The sequence below is a fragment of the Molothrus ater genome, chromosome 25 (assembly GCF_012460135.2).
Source record: "Molothrus ater isolate BHLD 08-10-18 breed brown headed cowbird chromosome 25, BPBGC_Mater_1.1, whole genome shotgun sequence".
NCBI lineage: Eukaryota > Metazoa > Chordata > Aves > Passeriformes > Icteridae > Molothrus > Molothrus ater.
In genome coordinates this window covers 1,549,753-1,577,111 of record NC_050502.2, presented here as the reverse complement: position 1 = coordinate 1,577,111, position 27,359 = coordinate 1,549,753, and the positions used below count along the sequence as shown (strand labels likewise).

Below are 27,359 nucleotides of genomic sequence, written 5' to 3'. Positions count from 1 at the left end.
GCTCCTGGCCTGGATCAGGAATGGTGTGGCCAGCAGGAGCAGGGAGGTCATTCTGCCCCTGTGCTGGGCACTGGTGAGGGCACACCTGGAGTGTTGTGTCCAGTGCTGGCCCCTCAGTTTGGGAAGGATGTTGAGATGCTTGAGTGCATCCAGAGGAGCACAACAAGGCTGGAGAGGGGCTGGGAACACAAACCCTGTGAGGAACCCCTGAGGGAGCTGGGGGTGCTCAGCCTGGAGAAGAGGAGGCTCAGAGGTGACCTTATCACTCTCTAAGGGAGTTGTAGTCAGGTGGGGTCGGTCTCTTCCTCCAGGCAGCACTGACAGAACCAGAGGACACAGTCTGAAGCTACGTCAGGGAAGGTACTGGTTGGATATTAGGAAAAAATTTTCACCAAAAGAATAATAAAGGACTGGAATGCGCTTCCCAGGGAGGTGGTAGAATCACCATCTCTGGATGTGTTTAAAAAAGACTGGACATGGCACTTGGTGCTATAGCCTGGTTGAGGTGTTAGGGCATAGGTTGGACTCGATGATCTTAGAGGTCTCTTCCAACCTCATTATTCTGTGATTCTGTGGTTCTGTGGTTCTGTGATAGCTCCACCAGCCTGGGTGAGGGCAGCTGGAGCTCCAGAGCCATGGTTCAGGGCAGAGCCAGGCAGGAGGAGCAGCAGTGGGGAGTTCACCTTCCCTTGTCCCCAGGCTGGCTTTGTGTTCCCTCCTCACCCCTCCCCAGGGGACAGGGCTGTCCCTGCTCACACAAGCACAGAGAACTTTGCAGAAGCTTTCAGCTGCCTCTGGGCTGGTGGGTGGAGCCACACAGTGGAGGATAAGGGTGCTGTTCATCTAAAAGATCTTCTAATATATATATATATTATTTAATTTATCTAGATTTTAATATGTTTTGTGTTACTAATATAAAAATAAGTTAAAACGTTTATAAATAATAACCTTTAATAAGTTGAATATTAATAAGATTGTTTCACTATATTTAAGTTCTCTTGAGTTACATTTTATCACTCTACTGTTCTATTAAAATTAGGTTTATTTTTCTGTTATTAAAGTTTATTCATTCTAAGTTTAAGTGCTGTTTAATATAAAGATCTAATATATATATATTTTAAATTTAATTTATCTAGATTTTAAAACCTTTTGTGTTAATAATATAAAAGTAAGTTAAACATTTATAAATAATAACCTTTCAATAAGTTGATAAAAAATAACCATTCAGTAAGTTGAATGTTAATAACATTAAGTAAAGTTTCACTATATTTCAGTACTCTTGAGTTACATTTTATCACTTTATTATTCTATTAAAATTAAGTTTATTATTCTTTGTTATTAAAGTTTATTCATTCTAAGTTTAAGTGCTGTTTAACGTAAATTATCCAAAATCTTGTTAAAAGTTATTTATCTAAACTATAAAATACATAGGTAATTTTCTTAGAGAAGTAAGTGTGGTGCATCCTAAATCTTGTTAAAAGTAATTTATCTAAACTGTAAAATACATAGTTATTTTCTTAGAGAAGTAGGTGTGGTGCATCCTAAATCTTGTGAAAAGTAATTTATCTAAACTGTAAAATACATAGTTATTTTCTTAGAGAAGTAAGTGTGGTGCATCCCTTCTGATGGCACTACCAGGAGCCCCAGGCAGTGTCCTGGGTCCCTTTGCTGACTGATGTGTGTCCCATCCTGTCTTGGCAGACCCCTTGGCACCCCGCAATGTGTACATGACCAACCAGGGCTATCCCAACAGGCTGAGTGCATCCTGGAGAGCTGAGCCCCAGGGACAGGACAGTTACAGGCTCCTCCTGTACCACTCAGGCTCAGGCACTGTGGCAGCCAATGTCACTGTTGGGAAAGGCACCAGCAAATTCACCTTTTCTGGCCTGGCTCCAGGACATAAATACCTGCTGGAAGTGGTGTCCATGGCTGGGCCCTATGCAGCCTCGGCAGGGAACATCAGTGACTGGACAAGTAAGTGTCAGAGCTGGAGATTCTGCATCCTGCACAAGGCTCAGCCTTCCCATCTGGGTGGGCTCAGCACCTGTGGTGGGAAGGACAGAGACTCAGCCAGGGAGCTGCAGGGTCAGAGAATGGTTTGGGTTGGAAATGGAGGGGACGTTTTGGAGACCATCTAGTGCAACCCTCCTGCTAGTGGCAGGGACATCTTCAGCTAGATCAGGCTGCTCAGAGCCCTGTCTAAGCTGACCTTGGATATTTCCAGGGATGGGGTGAGATGGGGTGGGAGGTACCAGTGTAGCTGTGGGACCATGGGAGAGTGGGGCAGGGCAGTCCTGCTGCCTGTGGCAGGGCCTGGCAGCCACCAATGCTGTTCCAGGAGAAGCCCATGGCCCCACTGGCTCCTCCAGGCACGGGTGACTGAACAAGAGCCCAGCAGTGCTGCTCTGGTAGATGACACCCACGGCCTGGGGGGCCATGAGGCCTCACAGCTGGGGGGGACACCCCACCATTCCTGCTGCATTTTTCCAGGCACTCAGAGAATTGCTGGCATGGGGTATAAGAGGAGGATGGGCTTTTTTTTTTCTTTTTATGGAATGTGGAAATGCAGATAAGCACAATAAGCCTTTTCATGTGCTCGTCCCCACAGTCCCCATAGTTTGCTTGGGGAATCCAGCAGTCCCTGCTCCCACGCTCAGCCATCCCCTGGCAGGGTGCAGGGAGTCATGTGCAGAGCCCTTCGGGCAGGTTTCTAATGAAACTTGCTAATTAGCAGAAAGAATCCATCTCCTCACACTCCTCACTCTGTGTGTCCTTCAGCTGCCATTTAAAGGTCATTTCTGGCAATGTTATCACTGAACATGTGGAGTCTCCTTGTGTCACCCATGTCCTCCTTGTGTCTCTGTAGAACAGAAGAGACCACATGCATACCAGTAACTGCTCCTGGTGTGGTTTTTGTTGCAGCCCCCTCAGTTCCCCAGAATCTCTCGGTGGTGGCTGAAGGGAACAGCAGCATGCTGATCTCCTGGGGCAGTGTCCCTGGCCAGCAGGACGACTGCCAGCTGTGGCTGCGGGACCCCCGGAACAGCTCCCTGCCCTGGAGGCACTCCCTGGCCAGAGGACAAGTCCAGCACCTCCTCCAGGGGCTGATCCCAGGCAGGAACTACTCTGTGTCCTTGAGCTGCGTGGCTGGGCCCTACTGGAGCAGCACCAAGCCCTTGGCAGTGCCCGTGGGTGGGTACACGCTGCCATGGGGAGGGAGGGAGGGAGGGGGCAGGATGGGAGAGGGAGAAACACCTGGGGGGCCTCAAGTCTGGAGTGTCAACAGAGGCATGGGAGGTCTTGGTCTTGTGGTGGGAGATGGAGAAAGCCAGCAAGGTGACCCTCTGGTAGCCATTGGCTCCCTAGGCTAGCCCCACCACAGAGATCTCCTGGCTCCCTGTGCAGCAGAGCAGGCTCTGCAGATCTCCACTGTCGATGTCTCCTGTCAGATGGGAGCTCATTCCCACTGTCCTGTGGCCCATGGCACAGCAGGCTCCCAGGCTGCAGGTGTCCAGCTCTGCTCATCTCACTGGCCTGGGGAGCAGCTGCTGACAGGGGCAGAGGTTGGGATTTCTCTGATCCAGTGAGTTCAGAGCCTGCCCTGTCTCCTTTGCAGAGCCAGATCCAGTGAAGGATGTGCAGTGCCTACCAGAGTCAAGGAGCCTTTACTTGAACTGGACAAGCTCTCCTGGAGATGTGGAGGCTTATGAGGTGGTGACAGAGAGACTTTCTGAAGGACCCCCCACCTCCAGGCTTACCATGAGCATCCCTTCAAGCGAGGCCAGTCTGGAGGGGCTGGAGCCAAACTCCTCCTACCAAATCCTTGTGAGCACCGTGGGCATGAACACCCTGAGGAGCCAGGCTGTGACTCTGCTCTGCAGCACAGCAGTGGAGCGTGAGTCCCTTCTTTCTGTGACCGTGTTCACAGGGGTCTGAGGAAGAGGGAAGAGACGAGGATCTGACTCCATGTTTCAGAAGGCTTGATTTATTATTTTATGATATATATTATATTAAAACTGTACTAAAAGAATAGAAGAAAGGATTTCATCAGAAGGATGAATAGAAAGAAGAATAGAATGTACAGGCAGATTTCATTCTCCCTTCCTTGTCTTGGCAGACCCCTTGGCACCCTGCAATGTGTACGTGACAAACCAGGGCTGATCCCCATCCCTTCCTAAGAATAGAAAAAGAAAGAATGATAACAAAGGCTTGTGGCTTGGACAGAGAGTCTGAGCCAGCTGACTGTGATTGGCCATCAATTAGAAACAACCACATGAGCCCAATCCCAGATGCACCTGTTGCATTCCACAGCAGCAGATAACCATTGGTTGCATTTTGTTCCTGAGGCCTCTCAGCTTCTCAGGAGGGAAAAATCTTAAGGAAAGAATTTTTCGTAAAAGATGTCTGTGACGTCTTCCCACAGGGAAACACCCCAGGAGACCCCAGGAGGAAGCACCTGGTGTTGCTGGTCAGAGCTGGGGGCTCTTTGGGGTGCCTGGGAGCCCCATGGGGCTGCACTGCCCTGCAGAGGGTCGGGGCTCTGTCTGTGCTGCTGGGACCATCCCAGGCTGAGCAGGGGGAGCAGGGACACACTGACACTCTGTGCCTGCTGGTTGTTCTTGCAGCCCTGCCCCCTCCCCTGCGTGCAGAGGTGTTCCCAGTGGAGGCCAGTTCCACAGTCATCATCTCCCCCGAGCTGTTCAGCGAGGAGAACGGCCAGATCGAGTACTACGGGGTCATTGCCACCACCAACGAGTCACGTAAGTGTCCCTGCAGGTCCCAGGCTGTGCTGGCTCCCTGGAGGGCAGCAGGAGCCCTGGATGTCCCTTTGGTCACTGTCACCTTGCACATTCCCCTGCAGTGCTGAGGCCCACCCAGGAGATCATGTCCAGCACGTGGTACGATCACTACTACGGGACAGAGGACTCCTACCTGGCAGTGCTCCTTCCCAACCCCTTCCATCAGAGGAGCTCCCCCAACACCTGGAGGGTGCCCGTGGGGACAGAGGAGTGTGGCCAGTCCAGGGCCACCTGCAATGGGAAGCTGAAAGCCAACGAGCAGTACAGGTGAGAGATGTCAGCATCCCTCCTGAGGGGAAGGGGCTGCAGGAGAAAAAGGACTACACGTGTCCCTGCCATGCCACTGACAATCCAGCTCCCTCCCTGGATGTCACCTCAGCCTCACACCCCCAAATCTCCAAGGGTTTTCCACCCAGCACCATTTGAGGAAGACAGGGCTGGCATGCAGGGAATATTAGGCAGTGTAGTTGGCAGGGACAGGGAAAGCTGAGGCTGCCAAGGGCTGTGTGTGTTGTCTCAGGAGCTGAGCAGATGTCCAGCCCCCAGACAGGAACTAAAACAGATGCTGTAATTTGTAGGACCTTCGTTTGTGACTCAGAACCATGTGCAGACAGTGCAAAAATGAAACTGATTTGGAGACAGTTCCAGTGGTGCCTACTCAGTGGGAGGTCCAGAGGCTGGGGTTAGCAAACACTCAGGCTGAGCTCCGAGTTCCCCGTGAGACACACACATGAATCCAACAGTTACAAGTTCAGAGTCTTATTTGACAGTAAATAAGAAGTATTTATTTATTCGAAATTAAATAAGACAGGAACATGGAGGTACATATTTTCTTGTAGGGTCCCTTTAGAACTGCTGATGGAAAACCAGGTTTTCCACTGCTAACAAAGAAAGGTATCTTTAGTCAGTTGTGTTAATTTAGCAGCTCACAGTTTCATCAAATGGGGACCACATCCACAGGCATTTCTGTGATCCCCCAGTCTGGAAGGTTATCCCATTTCACTTTAAAGAAACTGGCAGCAAGGATGGCTGATAAAACCATTGAGAGCATTAGGAAAAGGGAATGAAAGTCTGTGGGAGAGTGTGTGCATGAGAGAGCTTCCCTTTCCACTGGGAATAAAGGGAGAATTAAATCTGCCTGTAGGTTGTGTGGTGAGTGGGTGTTGGACCTGCTGGCCCTTCCTTCCTTCCTTCCTTCCTTCCTTCCTTCCTTCCTTCCTTCCTTCCTTCCTTCCTTCCTTCCTTCCTTCCTTCCTTCCTTCCTTCCTTCCTTCCTTCCTTCCTTCCTTCCTTCCTTCCTTCCTTCCTCTCCCCCCCCCCCATGGAAAACTTTACATGATTCTGAGTTGTTTTATATTTATTTAATAGAATATTTATTTAATAGAATATTTAATAATACATTTATTTTATAATAAATTTAATAATATATTTATTTAATATAATATTTATTATGTATTATATTGTACACCTGTGCCAAACAAGGGCTCTTAAGCTGCTGGTTAGGGCAGCACTGGCCCAGATTGGTGATAACACCCAGGGGGTGGGAAATGGCTGTTTTTCCTAAGGGGAAGTTTCCAGAGAGCCATTGCCTGGGAAATTCCAGCCAGAGTGGGGTCCTGGAGAGCAGAGAGCAGTTCTGTGGGCTGTGTGATCCTGCCTGGCAGGAGAGTGGCTGCCAGTGCACTCCCATCATGTGTCCATCCCAGGTCCCTGGGCTGTCAGGGGATCTCAGAAGGTTCCAGAAGCCTGGAGACTGATCCCCATCCAATCTGTCTGTTCTGTATTGCTCATGCCTCACCCTCAGGGCAGGACTTGCTGGTTCAGCCCTCAGCCGTGGCTCTGCAGGGGTAGACAGGGATCAGCTGGGATGGGATCAGCAGAGATCCCAGACTGAGGGGTGTCAGGAGCCTCGAGGGGGCTCCAGCTGAGCCAGGCACAGGCTCTGCACCTGCCCCACCTACCTGAACTTCTCACTCCAGCAGGGACCTCCCTGGGGGGAGCAGCTTTTTAGGGCCACCTGGCCCTGTCATTAGTCCACCTGCCATGATTCCATCCCATGAGTCACCAACACGTACTGAACTGTCCAGTTATTCAGGACTAGAAGGTACTTGGACACCACAGCTTTCTTACTTTTACACCACTGCTTTCTTTCAGTTTGGCTGCCCTAAAAACATAAATGTTCTCAGTACAAACAGCACTGACCTAAATATCCTAAATATCTGACCTAAATATCTTAAATATCCAGCCTAAATATCCTCAGTACATGGAACACTCAGCCTAAATATCCAACCTAAATATCCACAGTAGACTGTGCTGCTGAATTAATGATTATTAGGGTGGTGAAAAGCTGACAGCTCATTCCCACTCAGAATTTCTGTTCTAGTTTCCTGTCTTTCAGTGAGTTATTTATCCACAAGCCCTCATCTTTCATGCCTTGGCATTTTCAGGCTCATTTTCAGAGGAGGTCTGTGCCCTGGCAGCCAGGTGTGGGGACCCACACACAGGCAGCAAACCCTTGGCTGCTAATATCCAGTGCTGCCTTTGAAAGCTTTGGCTTGCATTCAGGGCACAAGAAGGGGCCCTTCCAGGTCACCTGCTCAGGAGGAAAAGCAGAGAGCTGTGGGCATTGGTGTGCCTGCTGCCAGGAGGGGATGAGGGGCACATCTGCACGGGGAATAGGATGCACCAGCCACTTGTGTGCGTGTGTGCAAGGAGGAGTCTGGGCAGGTCTGGCCCTTCCAGCTGAAATGTCAAACAGGGCTCAGCTCTCTCCTGTCAACCTTGCTAACCAGCCGACATGAACTATGTGGTTTTAATTTTTTGTGTCCTGTAAGAGACCAGATGTTGGGAAAGATGAAACAGGAAAGCCTTATAAATATGATTGCCTGGCAAAAGATTTTGAGAATATGGAAACTATAAGCGAGATTGAAAGGAAAGCAAGGTTTGAGATCCCTCAGTTACTGAACAACTGGAAAACAATGGTGTGGCCAGCTGAAGGTGATCCCCTTTTGATGGAACAACACCCTCTGCTTGCAGACAGGCCCAAGGGTCAGAGCAGACCCTACAGCTTGGCAGAAGGGGCCCAAAGAGGAGTTTTTAGGGTTTAAAATGTAACACAGTATGGTAATGTAATGATTCTTATAGGCTGTATGGAAATGCTGTAGGATTTGTATCTTGGACTAGATTGGTCAGTGAGAATTAGAATATTCAGCACAGAAGAAGATTTATGGTATTGTAACAGGAACCTTGCTCTCTTACCCCTTTTACTCTCTTACACTTTTGCTCTCTTACCCTTCTACTCTCTTACCCTTTTACTCTCTTACCCTCTCATCCTCTCTCCCCCTCTCTTCTCTCAGTCCTGCTCCAGCTGTGGCTGGCAGCTCCCAGCAGGTCCCTGCACCCAGGCCCTTTGCAATAACCCACAAGTTCCAAGCCCTGGCTGCAGAGATCTCTCCTCTCCATCCATCCCCACTCCTACCCCTGATGCTCCTACAACCAGACTCCACCTTTCTCTGCTGATAACCCTTTGGAGGAGAGCTGCTTCCCATTTGTGCTTTCTGAACCATTTCTCATGCTTTTCCAAGTGGAAAAAACTGGTCCAAGAGGCAGAAAAGGGAGGGAAGACCATTTCCACACATCCCCTAAATCCATGACAGAAAACCAGCTTTATCCAGGCAGCAGCTCTGTCCCCCTGGGTGCTGGGTTCTGGGTGCTGTGCTCAGCTCAGGCTGTCCTGACTCAGGACTCTGCTTTGCCTTCAGGTTCAGCATTGCTGCCTTCACCAAATATGACCCAGTAGCCCCTGCTGTGACATTCACCATGTTCTCAGGTAAGCTGGAGAGTAGCATCTTCCCTACCTGGCTGTGTAGTTTAGAGGTAATGAACAGCCAGAGGGAGCTCATAGGTTATAGTAAATATAATAAATAGAATAAATGCAGCCATATATCATAGAATTATAAAATTGTTTGGGTTGGAAGGGACTTAAAGCTGATATGGTTCCACTCCCTGCCATGGGCAGGGACAGCTTCCACTATCCCAGGGTGCTCCAAGCCCTGTCCCTCCTGGCCATGGACACTTCCAAGGATAGGGCAGCCACAGCTGCTCTGGAAATCTGTCCCAGGGCCTCACAACCCTCATCATAAAAAACATTTTTACTGATTCTTCTCTCTATACTCTCTCCTTTCAATTCCAGCTGCTGGATCCAGTGCAGACACAGCTCCACTCTCAATGCCAATAATTGCTGGAATCATTGTGGGGTTTCTTCTGACACTTGCAGCTGTTTTTGCTTTGGTTTACTGGAAACAGCTCAAAGCAAGGAGGTGAGCATGAGCCATATCTTACCTCTTGATACCCAACCTTCAGTGCCAAGCCTGGAGGAGAGCAGGGAGAGGGTGTAAAAAGACACGTAGACAAACTAGCATGTGGGCTAGTGGAATTGTGCCTGGGAAACTCAGAAGCCAAAGGAAGAGGGGAGAGAAGAGCTGCCCATGTGCAGTTAAGTCACAAAACCCTACAGTGTGCCTGCCACTGGTCCACAATACCTCATGGCATCAATCTCTGCACTGCAGGCCAAGTAACAGCTCCTGTGTGTAGCCACAGCTCTCTTCACAGAGAGCAGCTGGCACAAGTTTTTAAGGATTTTTCTCTGGGAAAGATAGTGAGAAGCTCAAAGAAGAAGAGAAAACTATTCTTATCTTTATTTACTGCTTTTGTTGTTTTGCACATGTGGAATGTGTTATGGAGATTATTTACTCAAAGTAATTTGTTAATTAGACATTAGTGAAAGTTATTTTAATTCCTTGACTAATTAAATCTATGTGTGTTGTGACTGGAGATAGTCACAGATTTTTCTTTAGTATTTCTTTATTCAATTCTTTATTTCAATTCATGTTGCAAATTGTAGGATAGATCATGATACGAACAGTGCAATGGGGAAGAAGGTAAGGGAGTAGAAGTCTGTTTTTAGGCTGATGGGGATTTTGAAGCTTGTAATGAATTTTCTCTCAGAAGGAGGTGAGGATTTCTGTTCTGGAGTGGATGTAGATTGCTATTGGGATTAGGCTGATTAAGAAGGAGGTTTTGACTGTGTTTGTAATTGTGTTGGGGGTAATATTCTTTAGTATAATATCTTTTTAATACATAATTTAATATAGTATTAGTGTAATATAGAATAGCTTAATAAAGCAATTATTCAGCCATCTAAATCACACAGTCAGAGCACATTATTCCCTAACCCTGTGCTTTGATTCTAGAACCAAGAAGAGCAGCCCACCCCAGGAGATGGTGACCTACAGCCTGAGGTGAGTGCTGGAGTCTGCCCTCTGTATGGCCCCACTGCAGCTCCCACTGTTCTTTACCTACTTCCTTTTTCAAGCTTTGACTCAGGAAATGTCCAGCTGTCTCCTCCCCTCAGTTTTTTCATAAATCAGCCTTTCCCAAGTTCAGTATTTACTGCCCAGCTCCACTCCCAGTCAATGCATTGTCCACACCTCCTCCTCTGTGAGTTTCTGCAGCAGGACAATATTCTCATCACCTTGAAATCCCTCCAGTATTTAAACTGCTGGACCTTCCCTGGGCAGTGAGGTGGCTGTAAACCCTCCCTGTGTGCCTCCAGGTGTCCCAGCAGGGCTGTCCCAGTGGCCCCTGAGGCTGGCCAGGCCTCCCAGTAACTAAGGCAAGTTTTCCTCTGGACTTCATTTCCTGCAGAAACGTCCACCGGCCAGTCCCCCTGCAGAACTTCAAGCAGTACTATGAGATGAAGACAGCAAATGCTAACCATGCTTTTTTCCAGGAGTTTGAGGTGAGATGAGACCCTCCTTGTGGTGCTGTTTGTGGGTCCCTGTTGCCATGATATTTTCTGAAAAATCCCTTTGCCAAGATTTTTCTCCTGAGAAGCTGAGAAACCTCAGAGGAAAAGAAAAACAATAATTATCTGCTGCTGTGGAATGCATCAAGTGCATCTTTGATTGGTCCATGTTGGTTGTTTCTTATTAATGACCAGTCACAGTCAGCTGGCTTGGACTCTCTGAGAGTCACAAGCTTTTGCTATCATTCTTTTCTATTCCTTGCTAACCTTCTAATGAAATCCTTTCTTCTATTCTTTCAGTATAGTTTTAATATATAATTTTCTTTTAATATAATACATATCATAAAATAATAAATCAGCCTTCTGAAAAATGGAGTCAAGATTCTCATCTCTTCCCTCATCCTGGGACCCCTGCAAACACCACCACAGGTCCCCAGGATGAGGTGAGAGATGAGAATCTGACTCCCAAGTTCTCAAAAGGCTAATTTATTATTATATTATATTATATTATATTAATATACTGTTGGGGAAGATGAAACAGGAAAGCCTTATAAATATGATTGCCTGGCAAAAGATTTTGAGAATATGGAAACTATAAGTGAGATGGAAATGAAAGCAAGGTTTGAGATCCCTCAGTTACTGAACAACTGGAAAACAATGGTGTGGCCAGCTGAAGGTGATCCCCTTTTGATGGAACAACACCCTCTGCCTGCAGACAGGCCCAAGGGTCAGAGCAGACCCTACAGCTTGGCAGAAGGGCCCAAAGAGGAGTTTGTAGGGTTTAAAATGTAACACAGTGTGGGAATGTAATGATTCTTATAGGCTGTATGGAAATGCTATAGGATTTGTATCTTGTACTAGATTGGTTAGTGAGAATTAGAATATTCAGCACAGAAGAAGATTTATGGTATTGTAATGGGAACCCTGCTCTCTTACTCTCTTATCCTCTCTTTTACCCTCTCATCCTCTTTACCACACTCTTGCCTTCTCTCTCTTTACCTCTCTCCCCCTCTCTTCTCTCAGTCCTGCTCCAGCTGTGCCTGGCAGCTCCCAGCAGGGCCCTGCACCCAGGCCCTTTGCAATAACCCACAAGTTCCAAGCCCTGGCTGCAGAGATCTCTCATCTCTGTCCATCCTGACCATCCTACCCCCCAACACTCCTACAATATACTAAAATTATACTAAAGAAAGAGAAAGGAGACATCAGAAGGCTCACAAAGAATGAATAATAAAATCTCCTTACAGACTCAGAGAGTCCAACCCAGCTGGCTGTGATTGGCCATTAATTAAAAACAATTCACATGCTGGGTAAACAATTCTCCAAATCACATTCCAGAGGAGCAAAACATGGACAAGCTGAAGCTTCCCAGGTTCCCAAGAGAAGAAATCCTGGTGAAGGATTTCTTCAGAAAATATGTCAGTGACACCTCCTAGAGATGACATTTGGTTTCTGCACTCAGTGCCTCATGCTGTTGGCTGTCCAATATGGAGTTCTCCTCTCCAGGGGTGGTCACCCATCTCTAGCAATCCAGCCAGCCTGAGGAGCAACCTTGGAGGCTGAAGATCTGATGGACCAAGTGTCAAGCAGTTCCTTTGCTCAAAACCTGCTTTGTTCAAGCTCTGCTCAAAGCACATGTGGTGTGAGATGAACTAGCAGAGAGCAGAGAGCCCCTGGCCTGAGGGGAGGTGGTGAGAACCACCCTGGCAGTGGTAGGAAAGAGTCTGCAGCCAGAGGGGAGGTCGAGGAGCACTCTCAGACCTCAGGGTCAGGCTGTGAGCTTCACCTCAGGCTGCCTTGCCTGGCTCCCACTGCCAACACCTGCAGCCTCTGGACTGTTCTGCTGCAGCATCTTCAAACTCCCATCAGCAATTTCAAACCCTCCCCAGATCAAGCTTTTCTGGCTTCTTGAGTGAGGACAGGGGCAGAAACAGATGCAGCACAAGATATTTTTGTTTGCTCAGCAGAAAATCCTCTGAGCTTTGTGGTAGATTTCCAAGGCTTTTTCCCCCAGAACTTGTTCTTGGGTTTTTCTTTTAAATATGAACAATGCTGTTGGAAAAGGCAGAGGGAAAAGCCACCATGGCTCAGAGTGCACTGGCCATGTGAGGGGGGAGAGGAGCAGCTCTCTGTGTGAGGGTAATCCTCTTTACCCTCCAGACAGGCCATGAGCAGGGAGCTGAGCTGACCAGGAGCTCTCCAGAGCAATGTTTGTGCTTCTCTTTCCCCCTGTCCTACAGGAGCTGAAGGAAGTTGGGAAGGAGCAGTCCAAGGTGGAGGCTGAGCTGCCAGCAAATGTCTCCAAGAACAGATATCCCCATGTGTTACCCTGTAAGTGCTGTCTCCTCCCTTCTCCCCCAGCCTCCAGGGTGGGAGCTCACAGGGCAGTGTCCAAGGACAGGCTCACCTTGCACCCCTGCCAGGGCCAGTGCCTGGCTCCTTTCCTGGCAGCAGGACTCTTGAAATGGGCTCAGTTTCCATTTTCCTGCTGGAGACTCAAGGGTTAAAGGTTGAGGCAGGGCTGAGCCACCTTCCTGCCCAGCTCCTCCAGCTGTGCTGGGTGAGCCCAGCCCAGGATGGGTCCCACCAGGAGACCAGAGGTGGTCCATGAGCTTCACTGGTGGCCCTCATGACCCCAGCTCTGTTTGCCAGTGCCCTGCTAGCCCAGCTGGCAGGCAGTGCCCACCTCTCTGGGGAGAAGGTGCCTGGCAGAGCACAGAGCCTCCCTGCAGGAGCTGCTGAGGCTTCTCCCACTGGGTTACCCAGCCCCATGTCCTCATGAAGGGCTCCTGGGGGCTCACCCAGTCCCATGTCTTGGGGGCTCACCCAGCCCCATGTCCTCATGAAGGGCTCCTGGGGGTTCACCCAGCCCCATGTCCTCATGAAGGGCTCCTGGGGGCTCACCCAGCCCCATGTCCTCATGAAGGGCTCCTGGGGGCTCACCCAGCCCCATGTCCTGGGGAAGGGTCCCTGGGGCTCACCCAGTCCCACCACTCACCCTGATGAAGGCTCCCTGGGGTCTCACCTGTGTGGGGTCTCTTTCAGATGATCACTCTCGGGTCAAGCTGAGCCAGCTGGGGGAGGATCCACACTCAGATTACATCAATGCCAACTTCATGCCAGTGAGTGCCCACTTGCCTTCCCCACTGAGATGTGGCCGCAGGGCTCTGGCACAGAAACTCTGCCTGGGCTGGGGCAGTGTCCCCTTCTGTGAGGCTGGTGGGCATGAGGTGTGCTGGTGAACAGCTGGGCACAGCTGGCACAGGCCAGCAAGGAGCTGGGGGGAGGGTGAAGAGGGGTGGTTGCAGTAGCAGGCACTGATGGAGCCTGTGAGATGGCAAATGTTGTGAGTGTGGGAAGTCTCTCTGCTTTCTTCTCATCTATCCTCTTCCATCACCTCCCAGCTTACTGCCCTGTCTCTCTGCCTGCTCTTTTCCCTTCTGGTCTGTGCAGCTGCAATTGAACAACCCTGGAGCTGTGCCTTCAGCCCCCCTGTGTGAGGTGTTCCCAGGTAACAGGCAGGACATGCTGCATGCATGGGCATTGTGTGCATCTGGGCATGTGTGTGTCCAAGGGCAAAGCTACCCTGAGACCTTGCATGCTCACCTGCCCTCAGCAGGGAAGGGGAAGCACAGGCAGACCCAGATCTGTCTTTCTCTGGTTGGACTGAATGAGGAACTGCTTGGAGGGAAATGGTGTGGGTCACTTTATTCCAAATATGTAGAAAGTGTGGCTGAGCAGCTCATGCTTCCTGTGAAATCAGCTGCTGCTGAGATCAGCTGCCTGGGAACTGTGCCCACGTGGGCTGAGGGCAGCAGGAATTTCTCCTTCTGCCACAACAACAGACCAAGCACTGACTGGTCCCAGGGCAGGACCCACCTGCCTTGGCAACCTGCTAACTCATCTTGCTCTTGTCTGCCTCTTGCTCAGGGCTACACATCCCAGCAAGAGTTCATTGCCACCCAGGGGCCCCTGAAGAAAACCATAGAGGATTTCTGGAGGCTGGTGTGGGAGCAGAATGTCTGCAATATCATCATGCTGACCGTGTGCATGGAGAATGGGCGGGTAGGTCCCTGCCAGCCCCAGCCCAGCCTGACCTGGTGGTGGGAGCTGAGCCCAGGGCTGGGGCTGTGTCCTCCACAAAACCCTGCTCTGATCTGGCTCCAGGATGAGCACAGCCCACACAGCTTCCCTGACAGCTTGGGGGAAGAGAGGCTGATCTGTGCAGCTGGGGGTGGGAGCTCAGCTGGGACCATGCCCATCACCCTCAGATATTCCTGCAGAATCTGACATTGCCATGTCCTCTGGGTGAGCCACCTCACATGGACTGTTCCTCCAGGGATGATGAGACCCACACAGGTCTCTGGAGGAGGCTGAGATCCAAATGCAGGGGCTGTGAGGGAGAGCTGTGCAAAGCTCCCAATGGGAAGGGGAAACAGCCCTGGCTGCTCCCCAAGACCTGTCCTGGCTCCCCTACAGCTGCTGCTCTGCAGATGCTCCCTGGGAGCCAGATCTGGTCCCTCACTGGGCCCTGTCCTGCTCCAGGTGCTGTGTGATCATTACTGGCCATCAGAGTCTGCCCCTGTGTCCTATGGGCAGGTGAGGGTGCACCTGCTGATGCAGAGCAGCTCTGAGGAGTGGACAGTGCGGGAGTTCAAGCTGTGGCACGTGAGTGCAGACTCCAGGGGCTCTGGGGACCTGTCAGGGGTTTGGGGTGGGCACTGACATTACTCCTCACCTTTCCCTGCCATTTCTGGGGCTCAGAGAAGACCCAAGCCCTGAGGAGCAGTGAGGGTGACACGGGGGTGTCCAGCATGTGTCATGCTGCTCTCCACCCTTGCTCTCTCATTTCCATGTCCCTGCAGCAGGATAGCCTGTGGTTTCCAGGCCATGTTCCCTGTGGTTTCCAGGCCATGTTCCCTGCAGCCAAAGGCAGATGTGCTCCCTCCCTCCCTCCTGGTTGCAAGACACAGAAATGGAGGTGATTAATTCTGTCTTGGCCTGAAAAAATTACTTTTCTTGCCAATATTTTGGCACCTCCTACTGACTAATACAGAAAGGAGTGACATAGGGCCTGAGGATGTAAAACAGATATGGTGAAAATGAAAAGCTACTAGCTAGCCTACAGTAGTCTACCACAGCAATAGAGTAAGTGTTTAGGAGAGTGGAAAAAGAAAATATTGATTCCACTTCAAAATATTCAGTCAGTTAAATGCTGAGAGAAGGTCTGAAAGTGGGAGAAACAATTACCCTGCTGCAGGGGCTGTGGGGAGCATGGAGGAGCAGAGGCCACCAGGCAGTGCAGACCTGATGCTGGCTGTTCCCTGCAGCTGAGCCAGGTGTCCCCAAGTGCCCAGGTGCTGTCAGGGGTGTGAGGCTGCCCTGGGGGCTGCACACCCATCAGCATTCCCCTGCAGGAGGGTCTGGGGGCAGAGCGCTTCGTGTCCCACCTGCACTACACAGCATGGCCCGACCACGGCATCCCCGAGTCCACCACCTCCATCATGGCCTTCAGGGAGCTGGTCCAGGAGCACATCCAGAGCACCAAGGATGCAGGGCCCACCCTGGTGCACTGCAGGTGAGGCTCTGCCCCCCGGGATGGTGGGGGATGATGGCAGAGGGCAGGGGGGATGAGGGATGCACAAACTGTGAGCGAGGGAAAGCTCAGGAGACACAGCTGCTCTCTGGAGCCTCCTGCTCAGTGTTGAGGAGTACAGGTCTGCTGGCCCCCAGCTCCAGGGTGTGGGGCAGTGTCAGGACCCAGGACATTCCTCTGGCTGCCCTGGGTGATTCAAGACACTGGCAAAGGGGTCAGAGACCTTGGCACAGAGTCAAAGACACCTGTGCCTTTGATTTTAACCCATGGAAACAATTACCAACTTTGTGTGAGGATTTACAGGCCACAAGAGTTTGAGTAGAATGATAGTTAATTTGCCACAGGGTGAAAAACTAGAATTTTGGGGTTTCTTCTTCTCCTTCATCTTCTCCTTCGTCTTCTCCTTCATCTTCTCCTGTCTTCGTCATTGTCTTTGTCTTCTTTCCTCCTTCTTCCTCCTTCTTCCTCCTTCTTCCTCCTTCTTCCTCCTTCTTTCCTCCTTCTTTCCTCCTTCTTTCCTCCTTCTTTCCTCCTTCTTTCCTCCTTCTTTCCTCCTTCTTTCCTCCTTCTTTCCTCCTTCTTTCCTCCTTCTTTCCTCCTTCTTTCCTCCTTCTTTCCTCCTTCTTTCCTCCTTCTTCCTCCTTCTTCCTCCTTCTTCCTCCTTCTTTCCTCCTCCTTTCCTCCTCCTTTCCTCCTCCTTTCCTCCTCCTTCCTCCTCCTTCCTCCTCCTTCCTCCTCCTTCCTCCTCCTTCCTCCTCCTTCCTCCTCCTTCCTCCTCCTTCCTCCTCCTTCCTCCTCCTTCCTCCTTCTTCCTCCTCCCCATCTTCTGCTGGTGACACTTTTGGATTGGTTTAGAGTAGAGACAGATTGTCTAACATAGGTGATAGGCATTGGAAAATTATTGTAAATAAAGTACACGTAGTTTGTAGTATAAAAAGCCAACACCACCCCAAGGGCAGTCACTGTGCCACACCCCAACCTGCTGGACAGACCTCAGCAGGTCAGAGAAAGAATGGAATAGATAAGAAAAGGTAAACCCTGAAAAGCAGAACTGAGGAATCTCAACTTCTTTGGTCGCAAAGGGCTGGGAAAAAAAGAGACTTTCTAATACCTGGGGGGTCATCTCAGCCACAGAAACACCAGAGGGCAGGGGGAGGTGGTCAGCACCAGCCCAGGGCAGCCTGGGTGCTCCTCAGCCCCAACCCTGCTGGGACAGTGCCTGGGTGCCCAGGGAACACTTTGGGAGCGTGTCCAGCAGCAAGAGGGAGCCAGGGCTGTGTCAGGCCCCGTTTAACCCTTTGTGTCCCTGCCCTCAGTGCTGGCGTGGGCCGCACGGGCACCTTCATTGCCCTGGACCGGCTGCTGCAGCAGATGAGGCAGGAGAAGGTGGTGGACATCTTTGGTGTTGTGTACTCCTTGAGGATGAACCGGTACCTGATGATTCAGACACTGGTGAGATCTCTGTCCCCTCTTTCCCCTGGCCCCTCACTTCATCCCGTTGCAGTTCACAGGGCTGGCAGCTGGATGAGCTGGGCAGGCAGCCCCAGCACCCCCAGGCTGCTCCTCAGCCTGTCACTGCCCTCCTGCTGCTGAAAGCAGCAGCTCAGCTGGAGTGGAAATTGCTGGGGGTTCTTCAGCTGCTTCATGCCCTTCTAGACCCACAACAGCAACATCCAGAGTCTCAGAGACCTCCCAGGAGGCTCAGAAACACCCTGGAGCACTGAGGAGCAGGATCAGGCCCTTTGCAGGCCGTTCTTAACTCACACCATGTTGTTGGTGTGCGGTGCTCCCCAGGCTGTCTCCTGTCTCCAGTGCCTGGGGCTGGGACAAGGTGCCAGCATTGCCCTCAGGAGAGGGACCAGAGCCCCCCTCTGCTGCTGTCTCTGCAGTGTCATGGTCTGTGTTCCTCTCTGCCTTTGCCTTCCAGTCCCAGTACATTTTCCTGCACAGCTGCATTCTGGACAAGATCTTGGAGGAGCCTCTCCTGGATTTATCAGGGACACAGAGGTGAGGCCTTGCTGTGCTTTGCCACTCTGCCCACCCTGATCACAGCCCCTCCCAGCGAGCCTTGGCTGCAGGACAGAAGGACAGGAAGCCCAGCAGCACAGAACAAAGTGGAGTCTCCTGGGTACCCCAACACCGGGGATGTGCAGAGCTGTCCTGGGGAAGGCATTTCCCTCAGCCTCTGGCTTCCCAGCACACAGACCTGCCCTGGAGATCTGTAAAAATGGCAGCTGGGTGACCTTGGGATGTGCTCCTAATGGAGGCCAGGAGGATGGAGCAGGGTCCAGCTGGGCATGGCTTTGACACCTATTTCATTGTCTTGGGGCTACATCTGGAGGTCATGCACTTGTCTTTGTGGGTGGATTGTCCCCTCCCTCATGCAGAACAGGATGTCCTTGTCCTTGCTGCCTCTTGGGAATGAGCCCTGGGCTGTGCCACCCCTGAGACCTCCCCTGTCTAGGGGAGAGCAGGTTGTCACAGGCTGGGCTGGCAGCCTGGGGCACCCCTGGCATTTGGGGAGGGAGGGTCTGCTCACAGCCCTGCACCTGCTGCAGGCACACCTGGCTGCTGCTCAGTGAGCTCAGCCTCAGCCTTGTGCCCTGCCTCTCTCCCCAGGTCCTGCCCCATCCCTCTGAAGAGCTTTGCCCAGCACTGTGCCCAGAAGGCAGCCAAGTCCCACATGGGCTTCCTGAGGGAGTATGAGGTGAGAGCTGGCCTGGGCAGGTGCAGGGGGTGCTGCCATGGCTGTGTGTGCTGAGGGGACCTGGGGGGAGTGACTGAACCTGCTGGGGCTGGGGGACACCCTGGAAGTGCCTCCTGAGTGGGTCCCATATGGCCCCAGTTCCCTGGGTGTCCTGGCAGTGTCCCCTCTCCATGGCATTGCAGTTCCCTCCTGCATCCTGCACTGCTCAGGGTCTGTCCACCACCCCCTCCCTCCCAGGTGTCTGTCTGGACAGCAGCAGCCCCCTCCTGGCAGCCTGGCACAGCCCTGGCAGCCCTGCAGAGCTGCTCTCGTGGCTCTGCTGCTCAGGCCTGTGCTGCCATGACCCCTGTGCTGAGTCCAGGCGTCCTCAGGAGACCCTGGTTCCTGCTGTCCTGACCCTTCCCTCACTGCCTCCTCCTCTCTCTCACCCTGGCAGGCTCTCCTGGAGGTTGTCAAGGAAGAAGCCAGCTCTGCATCTCCATCTTCAGGCAGCCAGCAGGCACGGCCCTCCTCCAGCATCCTGCCCTGTGAGTTCTGGGACACTTTGCATCCTCTTCCCTCCTGTTCCCTCTCCTCCTGTATGGAGCCATCCTGGAGCAGGGCCAGCAGTCCAGAGCATAAGAAAGTATTTTGAGACTTTGGTGACTCCCCCAGAGGGTTACCAAGGTGTTTGGGATGGAGCACGTGGTGCTTGGGACTGGCAGAGATGGGTTTGCTCAGCCTGCAGAAGGAAAAGGGGAGATCTTATTGCTGTTTTCAGCTACCTGTGGGAAGGCACAGGGAATTCATGGAGTCTGCTCAGAGGTGCCATGGAGGGACAAGAGGCAAGGGGGTGGTTTGGGAGGGTAATCCAACTCAGCAGAAGGAACAGTGAATTTCCATGGAGATGTCAGACACTGGAACTGAGGCCCAGAGAGCTCACAGGCTCTCCATCCTTAGAAAGGGGCAGATCTCCCCTGGCTCAGACACTGAGTGAGCTGCACTACAGGAGCAGGGATGGAGACCTGGCCTGTGAGAGCCAGCAGGCTGGAGATGAGCACGGCAGGAGGGAGTTCCTTTGCCCAGAAGGGGTGAAGGAAGGATTGGGTTTGTGTGGCAGTCAGTCTGCAAAGCCTGTCTGAGCTCAGGAGTGCCTGGGATCCCTGCAGCTGCTGCTCTCCTTGCAGATGATCGCTCCAGGGTGAAGTTCTCCCTGCTGGAGCAGGGCCCCCTCTCAGGACTGCTGCAGGTCTGGCGTGTCCCGGTGAGTCCCACCCTGTAAGAGCCTGAATGAGGGATGGGGGATCCAGGCAGCTCTGCAAAATGCAGTTTATTCCATCCAAGAGGTTACAGCAGTGCAGGGTCATGGATGACAGAGCTGTGCCTACAGCTGTCAGCTCCAGCTGCAGGCAGGCCTGGAGACCCTTTGGCTTTGGTCACAATGCATTATTTACTTTTCTTTTGGTCACAATGCATTATAGACTTTTCTTTTGGTTACAATGCATTATTTACATTTCTTTGCTGAGCACCTTAATACAGTAGAACCAATCTATACCTTAACTATTATCTATAGCCTATCATAACTACTGTAATTACCATATTCATGTCACTATTCCCCAATCACTCAAAGTTAGTACATTACAGTTTAAGCTAGAAGTTGTTTTTCAGTTTTCTTGCAGTGGAAAATTCTGAGACCTTTTTTCTACTTGCACCATTTGCTGCCTTGTTTGCCTGTGCTCTCTTTCTGCTTGGTAAAAACATCTTCTTGTTTGGGGTGGGTTTATCCTTTGCTCTAAGCCATAAAAACCCCTTCTGACTAACACACCCTTTGCCTCCTTGGTTATCCAGTAAGACTGGCTCAGCAATTCTTTCCTTCTATATCAAAACTTGCTTCCATCTCTATTCCTTCTTGAGATTCTACATTCAAAAATCTTTCTGCTAAGCATCCATATCTGGGAGACTTTCTTGTCAAACTTTCATCCTTCCCAACATCACCCCCAGCAGCAGCACCCACCCTGTGCCTGTCTCCATCCTGGCTGTGCTCCTGCTCTGCTCCACTGCTCCCTGTCACTGTGGTCTGTGGGATTCACATTCTCTGAACCTGAGAGAAGAAGTGAGAGAAGCAGAGAAAAGAATGATCAAAACAATTCTTATCTCATTGGCTGTTCCTGTGTTGTGCCAAGGTAGAATGCAATATGGAGGTGTCTTGGTTTGGAAAGACAGGAGTCTGCTAAGGAAGGCAGGAGCCTCCCCTGAAAGGGACAAAATGAACCACCCCCCTTCCGAATTGCTATAAATTTTAAATTAAGGAGCTCTCAGGCAACAAAAATTATGGGAGCAGGAAATAACAGTTCTTTAATAGGGAAGAAAATAAAAGGATAAAATAAACAATGCAGTAAGCCAAAGCAACACTGCCAGAGTCAGAACCCAACCTGACACCCTGTGGGTCAGGGTGCTGGCAGCAGAACCATTGGAATTGTGGCTCAGCCCTCCTGCAGTGCCAGGGCTGGTTCTGCTGGAGCAGGGATCCTGGAGAAAGGTGCAGTCTCTGCCTCTGAAGATGCAGAGGCAGCTGCTGTTCCTCTGGGAATCCAGTGCAGAAGCTGTGCTGGTGTTCCAGAATCTCCAGATTATATCCAGGTAGGAATGCTTGGCTCCTCCCCCTGGGCTCACATCTCCCAATGGGATGCTGTAGTTCTTATCAGCCATGCAGGGACATTCAATGGCTGTTATCAGCAGATGCCTCCCTGGAGGGAGCACTGGGTGTGGAAGAGATAAGGAAAACTGCCCACTGACAAAAGACAACTGCAATACAGATGGTGATAGAATACATCTTGCCTTGCAGTCTGGAACAGGAGGTTCTTTACCCACAGTGATGGTGTTTTGTTTCCTTGGCTTTCAGGGCAAAGCACGTGTGCAGGCTGTCAGTCAGCACACACTCACGAGATTCTGGGCAGTGGAGGCGAGTTGGGTACTTGTGCAGATTCAGTTTAGATGTGATGTAATATAGTGTAATAGAGAATAGAATAATATAGTATAATAAAGTAATTAATTAGCCTTCTGATATCAGTGGAGTCAGATACATCACTCCTCCCAGATGTTGGGCAAAAATATCACCAGCAGTGGTTCTGTGTGGAGAAGAGGGGATTGCAGGGACTGAGGACATCCCTTCCCTCCCCTGCCCAGTTTGGGCTGCCCTCACCTGCCTCTCTTGGTGCTTTCCCTTCTGTCCTTGCCTCCTGACCTGCTGAGCTCTCTGCTCTTGCTGACCATTCCTGCAGCCACCTGGGCCAGCAGAGCAGGACAGTGGCATTCCCATTCCCCACCCAGGGCTGCAGCTCCAGCAGGGACTACCTGGCTGTCCATGGCCCTGACAAGCTGACCATGGAGGACTTCTGGACCCTGGTGTGGGAACAGGATGTTCACACAATCCTCACACTTCTGCCATGGCAGGAGAAGGGGGAGGTAAGGCACTGTGCCCGCCTGTGCCAGGGCAGAGGGGGGCTCTGTTCAGGGGAGCTGGATCTAGCAGAGCTCTCAACTCTTCACTGAGTCCTGGGTGGAGACCCAGCTTAGCTAAAGCTGGACTTTTCCTGTGCCCAGGTGCTCCCACAGCTGTTCATGGGAGACAGGTTCTGTCACCCCCATGCCTGGACTCAGCTGGGGCCCTTCAAGCTCCATCTGTGTGAGACCCAGGGCAGCAGCTCCTGCTCTGCCAGCCAGGGTGTGGGCACTGGGCACTGGCTGGGCAGATTCCAGCTCAGAGCTCTGAGCTGAGCTGCCAGGCAGCTCTGAGTTCCCACCTGAGCTGGCTGAACCTGCTGATGTTGCTGGAACTCCCTCAGGTTTTAGTGGGCGGTGGACATGGAGAGGTGCTGGGAGTGCTCTTGGTGCAGCCCCAGCACAGACCCCAGAGAGGGTGACTGGTGTGACAGACAATGCCCACCAACAAAAAGCCAAATTTCTGGTTGCACACAGGTCCCAGGTGAGGTGTGCTGGCCTCTGGAAGGAGACTCTCTCTGCACAAGGACCCTGACCATCCAGTGTGACACAGAGAAGCTTGTCTCAGGATGGAGATGCACCCAGCTCAAACTGAAACACGTGTGTGTCCATGGGGCTGTGCTCGCTCCCACAGCCTGGGTGGGGATGGGGATGGGTCTGTAGGGGCTGAAGGGTCTGTGGGGCTTCTCCAGGCTGCAAGAGCAGCATGCCAGCAGTCCACAAGTGCAGGAGTGAGTCTGGATTGCAGCATCCAGAACTGCAATCTGGATTGTCCTGAGTGGACACAGGAGATAGATGGGAGATGCCCTGGGGGCTGATAGGTCTGTCTGAGCCTTTTGAAGGTCTCAGTTGCCTCTCCAGGAGCAATCCAGAGTGCTGTGGAGAAGGAGAGCGGGTTGCCAGAGTGGGTGGGGGGCAGTGGCCCAGCAGAGATGCCTGGGCAGCTTTCCAGGAGCTGGCAGAAAGCTCAGGGGAGCCTCAGAGAGCCCAAGGATGGGAGAGCTGGGGCTCCTCTGCATCCAGACTCCCCCATCCCTGCCCAATACCCACATCAGCTCTTTGTGTCTCACAGGAGAAGAAGGCAAAGGAGAGGCAGGTGCAGAGGTTCCTGTACACACTGTGGAGCAGCAAGAAGCAGCCTGATGTGCAGAGCCTGGTGGAGCTGCTGGGGGCTGTCAGACGGGGCAGCGCCCCCCGCAGGAGAGGGGGTCCTGTCCTGCTGCACTGCAGGTACCCAGGGCCAACACAGGGCCTTGGCATGCCCAAATCTGGCTGGGCTTGAACAGACAGGTGTCTGCTGAGGAGGGCAGGAGCCTGCCTTGAAATGGAAAATGGAAAGTGTTAAACCTCTCCTTCTGAATTATTATAATTTTGAAATTAAGGGGCTTTCGGGGAAAGATATGGGAACAGGAATAGCAGTTCTTTACAAGGAAAATCCAAAATCCAAATGCAATAGTACAAAAAAGAAAACAAACCACTGCCAGAGTCAGAGCAGGCCCTGTCCCCTGTGTGTCAGGGGGTGGCACAGCCCCATCCCATGGGGGCTCAGCCCTCCTGCAGTGCCAGCTGTGGTTCTGCTGGAGCAGGGATCCTGCACAAGGGGGGAGTTTTCCTCTGCAGCTCCAGGGCTGCTGCAGATGGGCCATGCCCTGGGTCCATGGGAGCCAGTGGAACTTCTGAGCCTGGGAGGTCACAGTGCTCTGCCAGGGGCTGGGAGAAGACAGGGCAAACAGGGCTGGGCTGGGGAGCATGGGGGGAGCGGGCATTGCCAGGCTGAGGGGCCCAGGCCATCCCTGGGGAGCTGCAGGGGTGCTGGGAGCAGCCCTGATACCCTCCCTTGCACACAGAGACAGCTCCCAGTGCCTCAGTGCCCACATGGCTCCTTGTGCCCTCCTCCAGAGGGGCTCAGCTCAGCCTGGCCTGGCATCAGTGACCCCCCCTTGTCCCCTGCAGTGGTGACATGAGCCAGATGGGGACCCTGATCTCCCTGGATTGCCTGTTGCACCAGATGAAAGCTGAGAGAACTGTGGACATCTATGGTGTGAGCCTCCAGCTGGCCAGGAGCTGCTGCCTCCTGATCCCCACTCTGGTAGGTGGGGAGGAGAGGGGGTGGTGGGCAGGGTGCAGCAGAGTCCTTGTGCTCCCCTTCCTGGAGCTGGCAGCATCCTGCCCACTCCTGGGTGCTCCCTGCTGCCTGTCCAGCCTCAGCAGGGATTTCCTTCCTGCTCCTTCCCCACCCTGTGGCTCTGCCAGCCACCAAGGGCTGAGGGCACTGACTTTTCCCAGGTGAGAGTTTTCCCTCTCCTGGGTTCTGAGTTAAGATCAGTTAAATTGCATGTGAACTCACAGGAATTAAAGCACTCTTCCCATTGCACTCAAGGAAAAGGGGAGCACTGGTGTCACCCTACACAACCTGCCTGCTCCCCCTGGCTCCTGGGCATGGCTGTCAGCCTGGGGACCCAGAGCCTGCTGGGTGTGCCTTGGGCAGCACCTTCGCTGCTGGGTGTGCCCTTGGGCAGCATCTTCACTGCTGTGTGTCCCCATGGGCAGCACCTTCCCTGCTGGGTGTCCCCATGGGCCTCACCTTCCCTGCTGGGTGTCCCTGTGGGCAGCACCTTCATTGCTGGGTGTCCCTGTGGGCAGCACCTTCATTGCTGGGTGTCCCCATGGGCAGCACCTTCCCTGCTGGGTGTCCCTGTGGGCAGCACCTTCATTGCTGGGTGTCCCCATGGGCAGCACCTTCCCTGCTGGGTGTGCCCATGGGCCTCACCTTCCCTGCTGGGTGTCCCCATGGGCCTCACCTTCGCTGCTGGGTGTCCCCATGGGCAGCACCTTCCCTGCTGGGTGTCCCCATGGGCAGCACCTTCCCTGCTGGGTGTGCCCTTGGCCAGCACCTTCCCTGCTGGGTGTCCCCTTGGCCAGCACCTTCCCTGCTGGGTGTGCCCTTGGGCAGCACCTTCCCTGCTGGGTGTGCCCTTGGGCAGCACCTTCATTGCTGGGTGTCCCCATGGGCAGCACCTTCCCTGCTGCATCCCCCAGCCCCAGAGCCTGCTGTCACAGCTGGGGCTGCCTGCCAGGGGGACAATGGGACACAGTGCCACATTAGCAGGTGCCCTGTGGGCTGTAGCACTGTCTGATAGAGCCATTCCATGCCAGCCCAGCCTTGTTGTGCCAGCCCTGGTGGCTGCTTGTGGCACCAGTGCCTCTGGACATGCTTCAGTTGCTGCAGCTGCTGAGTGAGCTGATGCACAGCCCTGGACACACTCCCCACAGGGCACAGCAGAACTGGGGAAGATCTCTCCAAGGCTTCCCAGCTGCACAGCCTCCTTCAAGAAGCTAATTACATTCTTAATTAATGTGAACCATGTGCGTGGTGGGAGCCAGAGCAGGGCCAGGCGTTCGCTGACCTTCTTCAGAGGCGCTTTGTGCTCCCGCCGTGCCTGGCCCTGCAGGGACACAATTCCCTGTAAGAGCCTAAATGAGAGATGTGGGATCCAGGCAGCTCTCCAAAATGCAGTTTATTCCAGGGTCATGGGTGACAGAGCTGTGCCCACAGCTGTCAGCTCCAGCTGCAGGCAGGCCTGGAGACCCTTTGGTTTTGGTCACAATGCGTTATTTACTTTTCTTTTGGTCACAATACATTATATATTTTGGTTTTGGTCACAATGCATTATAGACTTTTCTTTTGGTTACATTGCATTTTATACTTTTCTTTGCTGAGCATCTCAATACAGCAGAACCAATCTATACCTTAACTATTATCTATAGCCTATCATAACTGCTGTAATTACCATATTGATGTTACTGTTCTCCAATCACTCAAAGTTAGTACATTACAGTTTAAGCTAGAAGTTGTTTTTCAGTTTTCTTTCAGTGGAAAATTCTGAGACCTTTTTTCTACTTGCACCATTTGCTGACTTGTTTGCCTGTGCTCTCTTTCTGCTTGGTAAAAAATCCTCTTGTTTGAAGTGGGTTTATCCTTTGCTCTAAGCCCTTCTAACTAACATCCCATTTGCCTCCTTGGTTATCCAGTAAGACTGGCTCAGCAATTCTTTCCTTCTATATCAAAACTTGCTTCCATCTCTATTCCTTCATCAAACTCTACATTTAAAAATCTTTCTGCTAGGCATCCATATCTGTGAGGCTTTCTTGTCAAACTTTCACCCTTCCCAGCAATTCCCCATCAAGGCAGAGCAGGGTGTAACCTTTGCCTTTCAAGGGCCCATCAAACGCTGCAGTCCTGCTGAAGGGAGGCAGCAGAGGAGCAGCAGGGCTGCCCTGCAGCCTCCTCCACCCCTCTGGGGCCTGCCAGCACCCCTTGGTGTCTCGGGGGTCAGCGCTGCTGTTGTGCTGGAGGCATCGGATTTTGGGGGGAAGCAAAGGGGAAGATGAACTTTGATGGATGTTCAGGGGTAACTGTCAGAGTTTAATCCCCATCAGCCCCAGCGTGGTGCATGTCCCAGGGGTTGTGCTCTTGCATGTGGCCAGTCCCTGAGGGTGCCTGGGCTGTCCCAGCCCTGTCCCTGCCCGTTTCACAATCTGTGACTCACTGCACGCACTGTGTGACCCTGAGCCTCAGCCATTGTGTGCTCACCCTCAGCGAGGCTGAGCCCCCAGCACAGGGAGGAGGCTCCTCGTGACTTGTGGCTCAGCCAGAGCATTAATGAGCTCTGGGAATGCTCTGGGGCCCCTCTGCAGCCCTAATCCCCCTGGCCATGCCACGTGATCCCAGCCCACACCGTGGGTGCCTGGCCTTGCCTCCAGCTCTGTGCCCTGAGTACAACCCCAGTTACCTCCTCACATCTTCCCTCCTCAGCCCTGGCTTTGGGGCCTGGTGTCATTTTGGGGCAGCCTGGTGTTTGGGCAGAAGCTCATTTCAAACACCGGGGACTCAGGACCTCAGAGCTCACATTTGGACCCGAGGGATCAGTTTGGTGATACTAAAAAGAGACAAACAATGCAGCTGGGCTAAAC

The 27,359-nt window shown here is 52.2% G+C and overlaps 1 protein-coding gene across 1 annotated transcript in view; it reads left to right on the top strand.

Moving 5' to 3' along the window:
- The window catches only part of LOC118696438 (receptor-type tyrosine-protein phosphatase V-like), a 56,435-nt gene that overhangs the window by 27,955 nt on the left and 1,121 nt on the right, over positions 1-27,359 (top strand). The window contains exons 18-40 of the mRNA XM_036398597.2: positions 1,702-1,974; positions 2,923-3,192; positions 3,617-3,895; positions 4,626-4,760; positions 4,862-5,066; positions 8,561-8,628; positions 8,992-9,118; positions 10,052-10,099; positions 10,506-10,599; positions 12,843-12,933; positions 13,648-13,724; positions 14,533-14,667; positions 15,148-15,270; positions 16,020-16,180; positions 17,515-17,650; positions 18,126-18,205; positions 18,818-18,905; positions 19,342-19,432; positions 20,072-20,148; positions 22,215-22,349; positions 22,863-22,985; positions 23,458-23,615; positions 24,339-24,474. Of these exons, the coding sequence (XP_036254490.2) occupies positions 1,702-1,974; positions 2,923-3,192; positions 3,617-3,895; positions 4,626-4,760; positions 4,862-5,066; positions 8,561-8,628; positions 8,992-9,118; positions 10,052-10,099; positions 10,506-10,599; positions 12,843-12,933; positions 13,648-13,724; positions 14,533-14,667; positions 15,148-15,270; positions 16,020-16,180; positions 17,515-17,650; positions 18,126-18,205; positions 18,818-18,905; positions 19,342-19,432; positions 20,072-20,148; positions 22,215-22,349; positions 22,863-22,985; positions 23,458-23,615; positions 24,339-24,474 (3,110 nt within the window). The remainder of the gene's footprint in view (positions 1-1,701; positions 1,975-2,922; positions 3,193-3,616; positions 3,896-4,625; positions 4,761-4,861; positions 5,067-8,560; positions 8,629-8,991; positions 9,119-10,051; positions 10,100-10,505; positions 10,600-12,842; positions 12,934-13,647; positions 13,725-14,532; positions 14,668-15,147; positions 15,271-16,019; positions 16,181-17,514; positions 17,651-18,125; positions 18,206-18,817; positions 18,906-19,341; positions 19,433-20,071; positions 20,149-22,214; positions 22,350-22,862; positions 22,986-23,457; positions 23,616-24,338; positions 24,475-27,359) is intronic.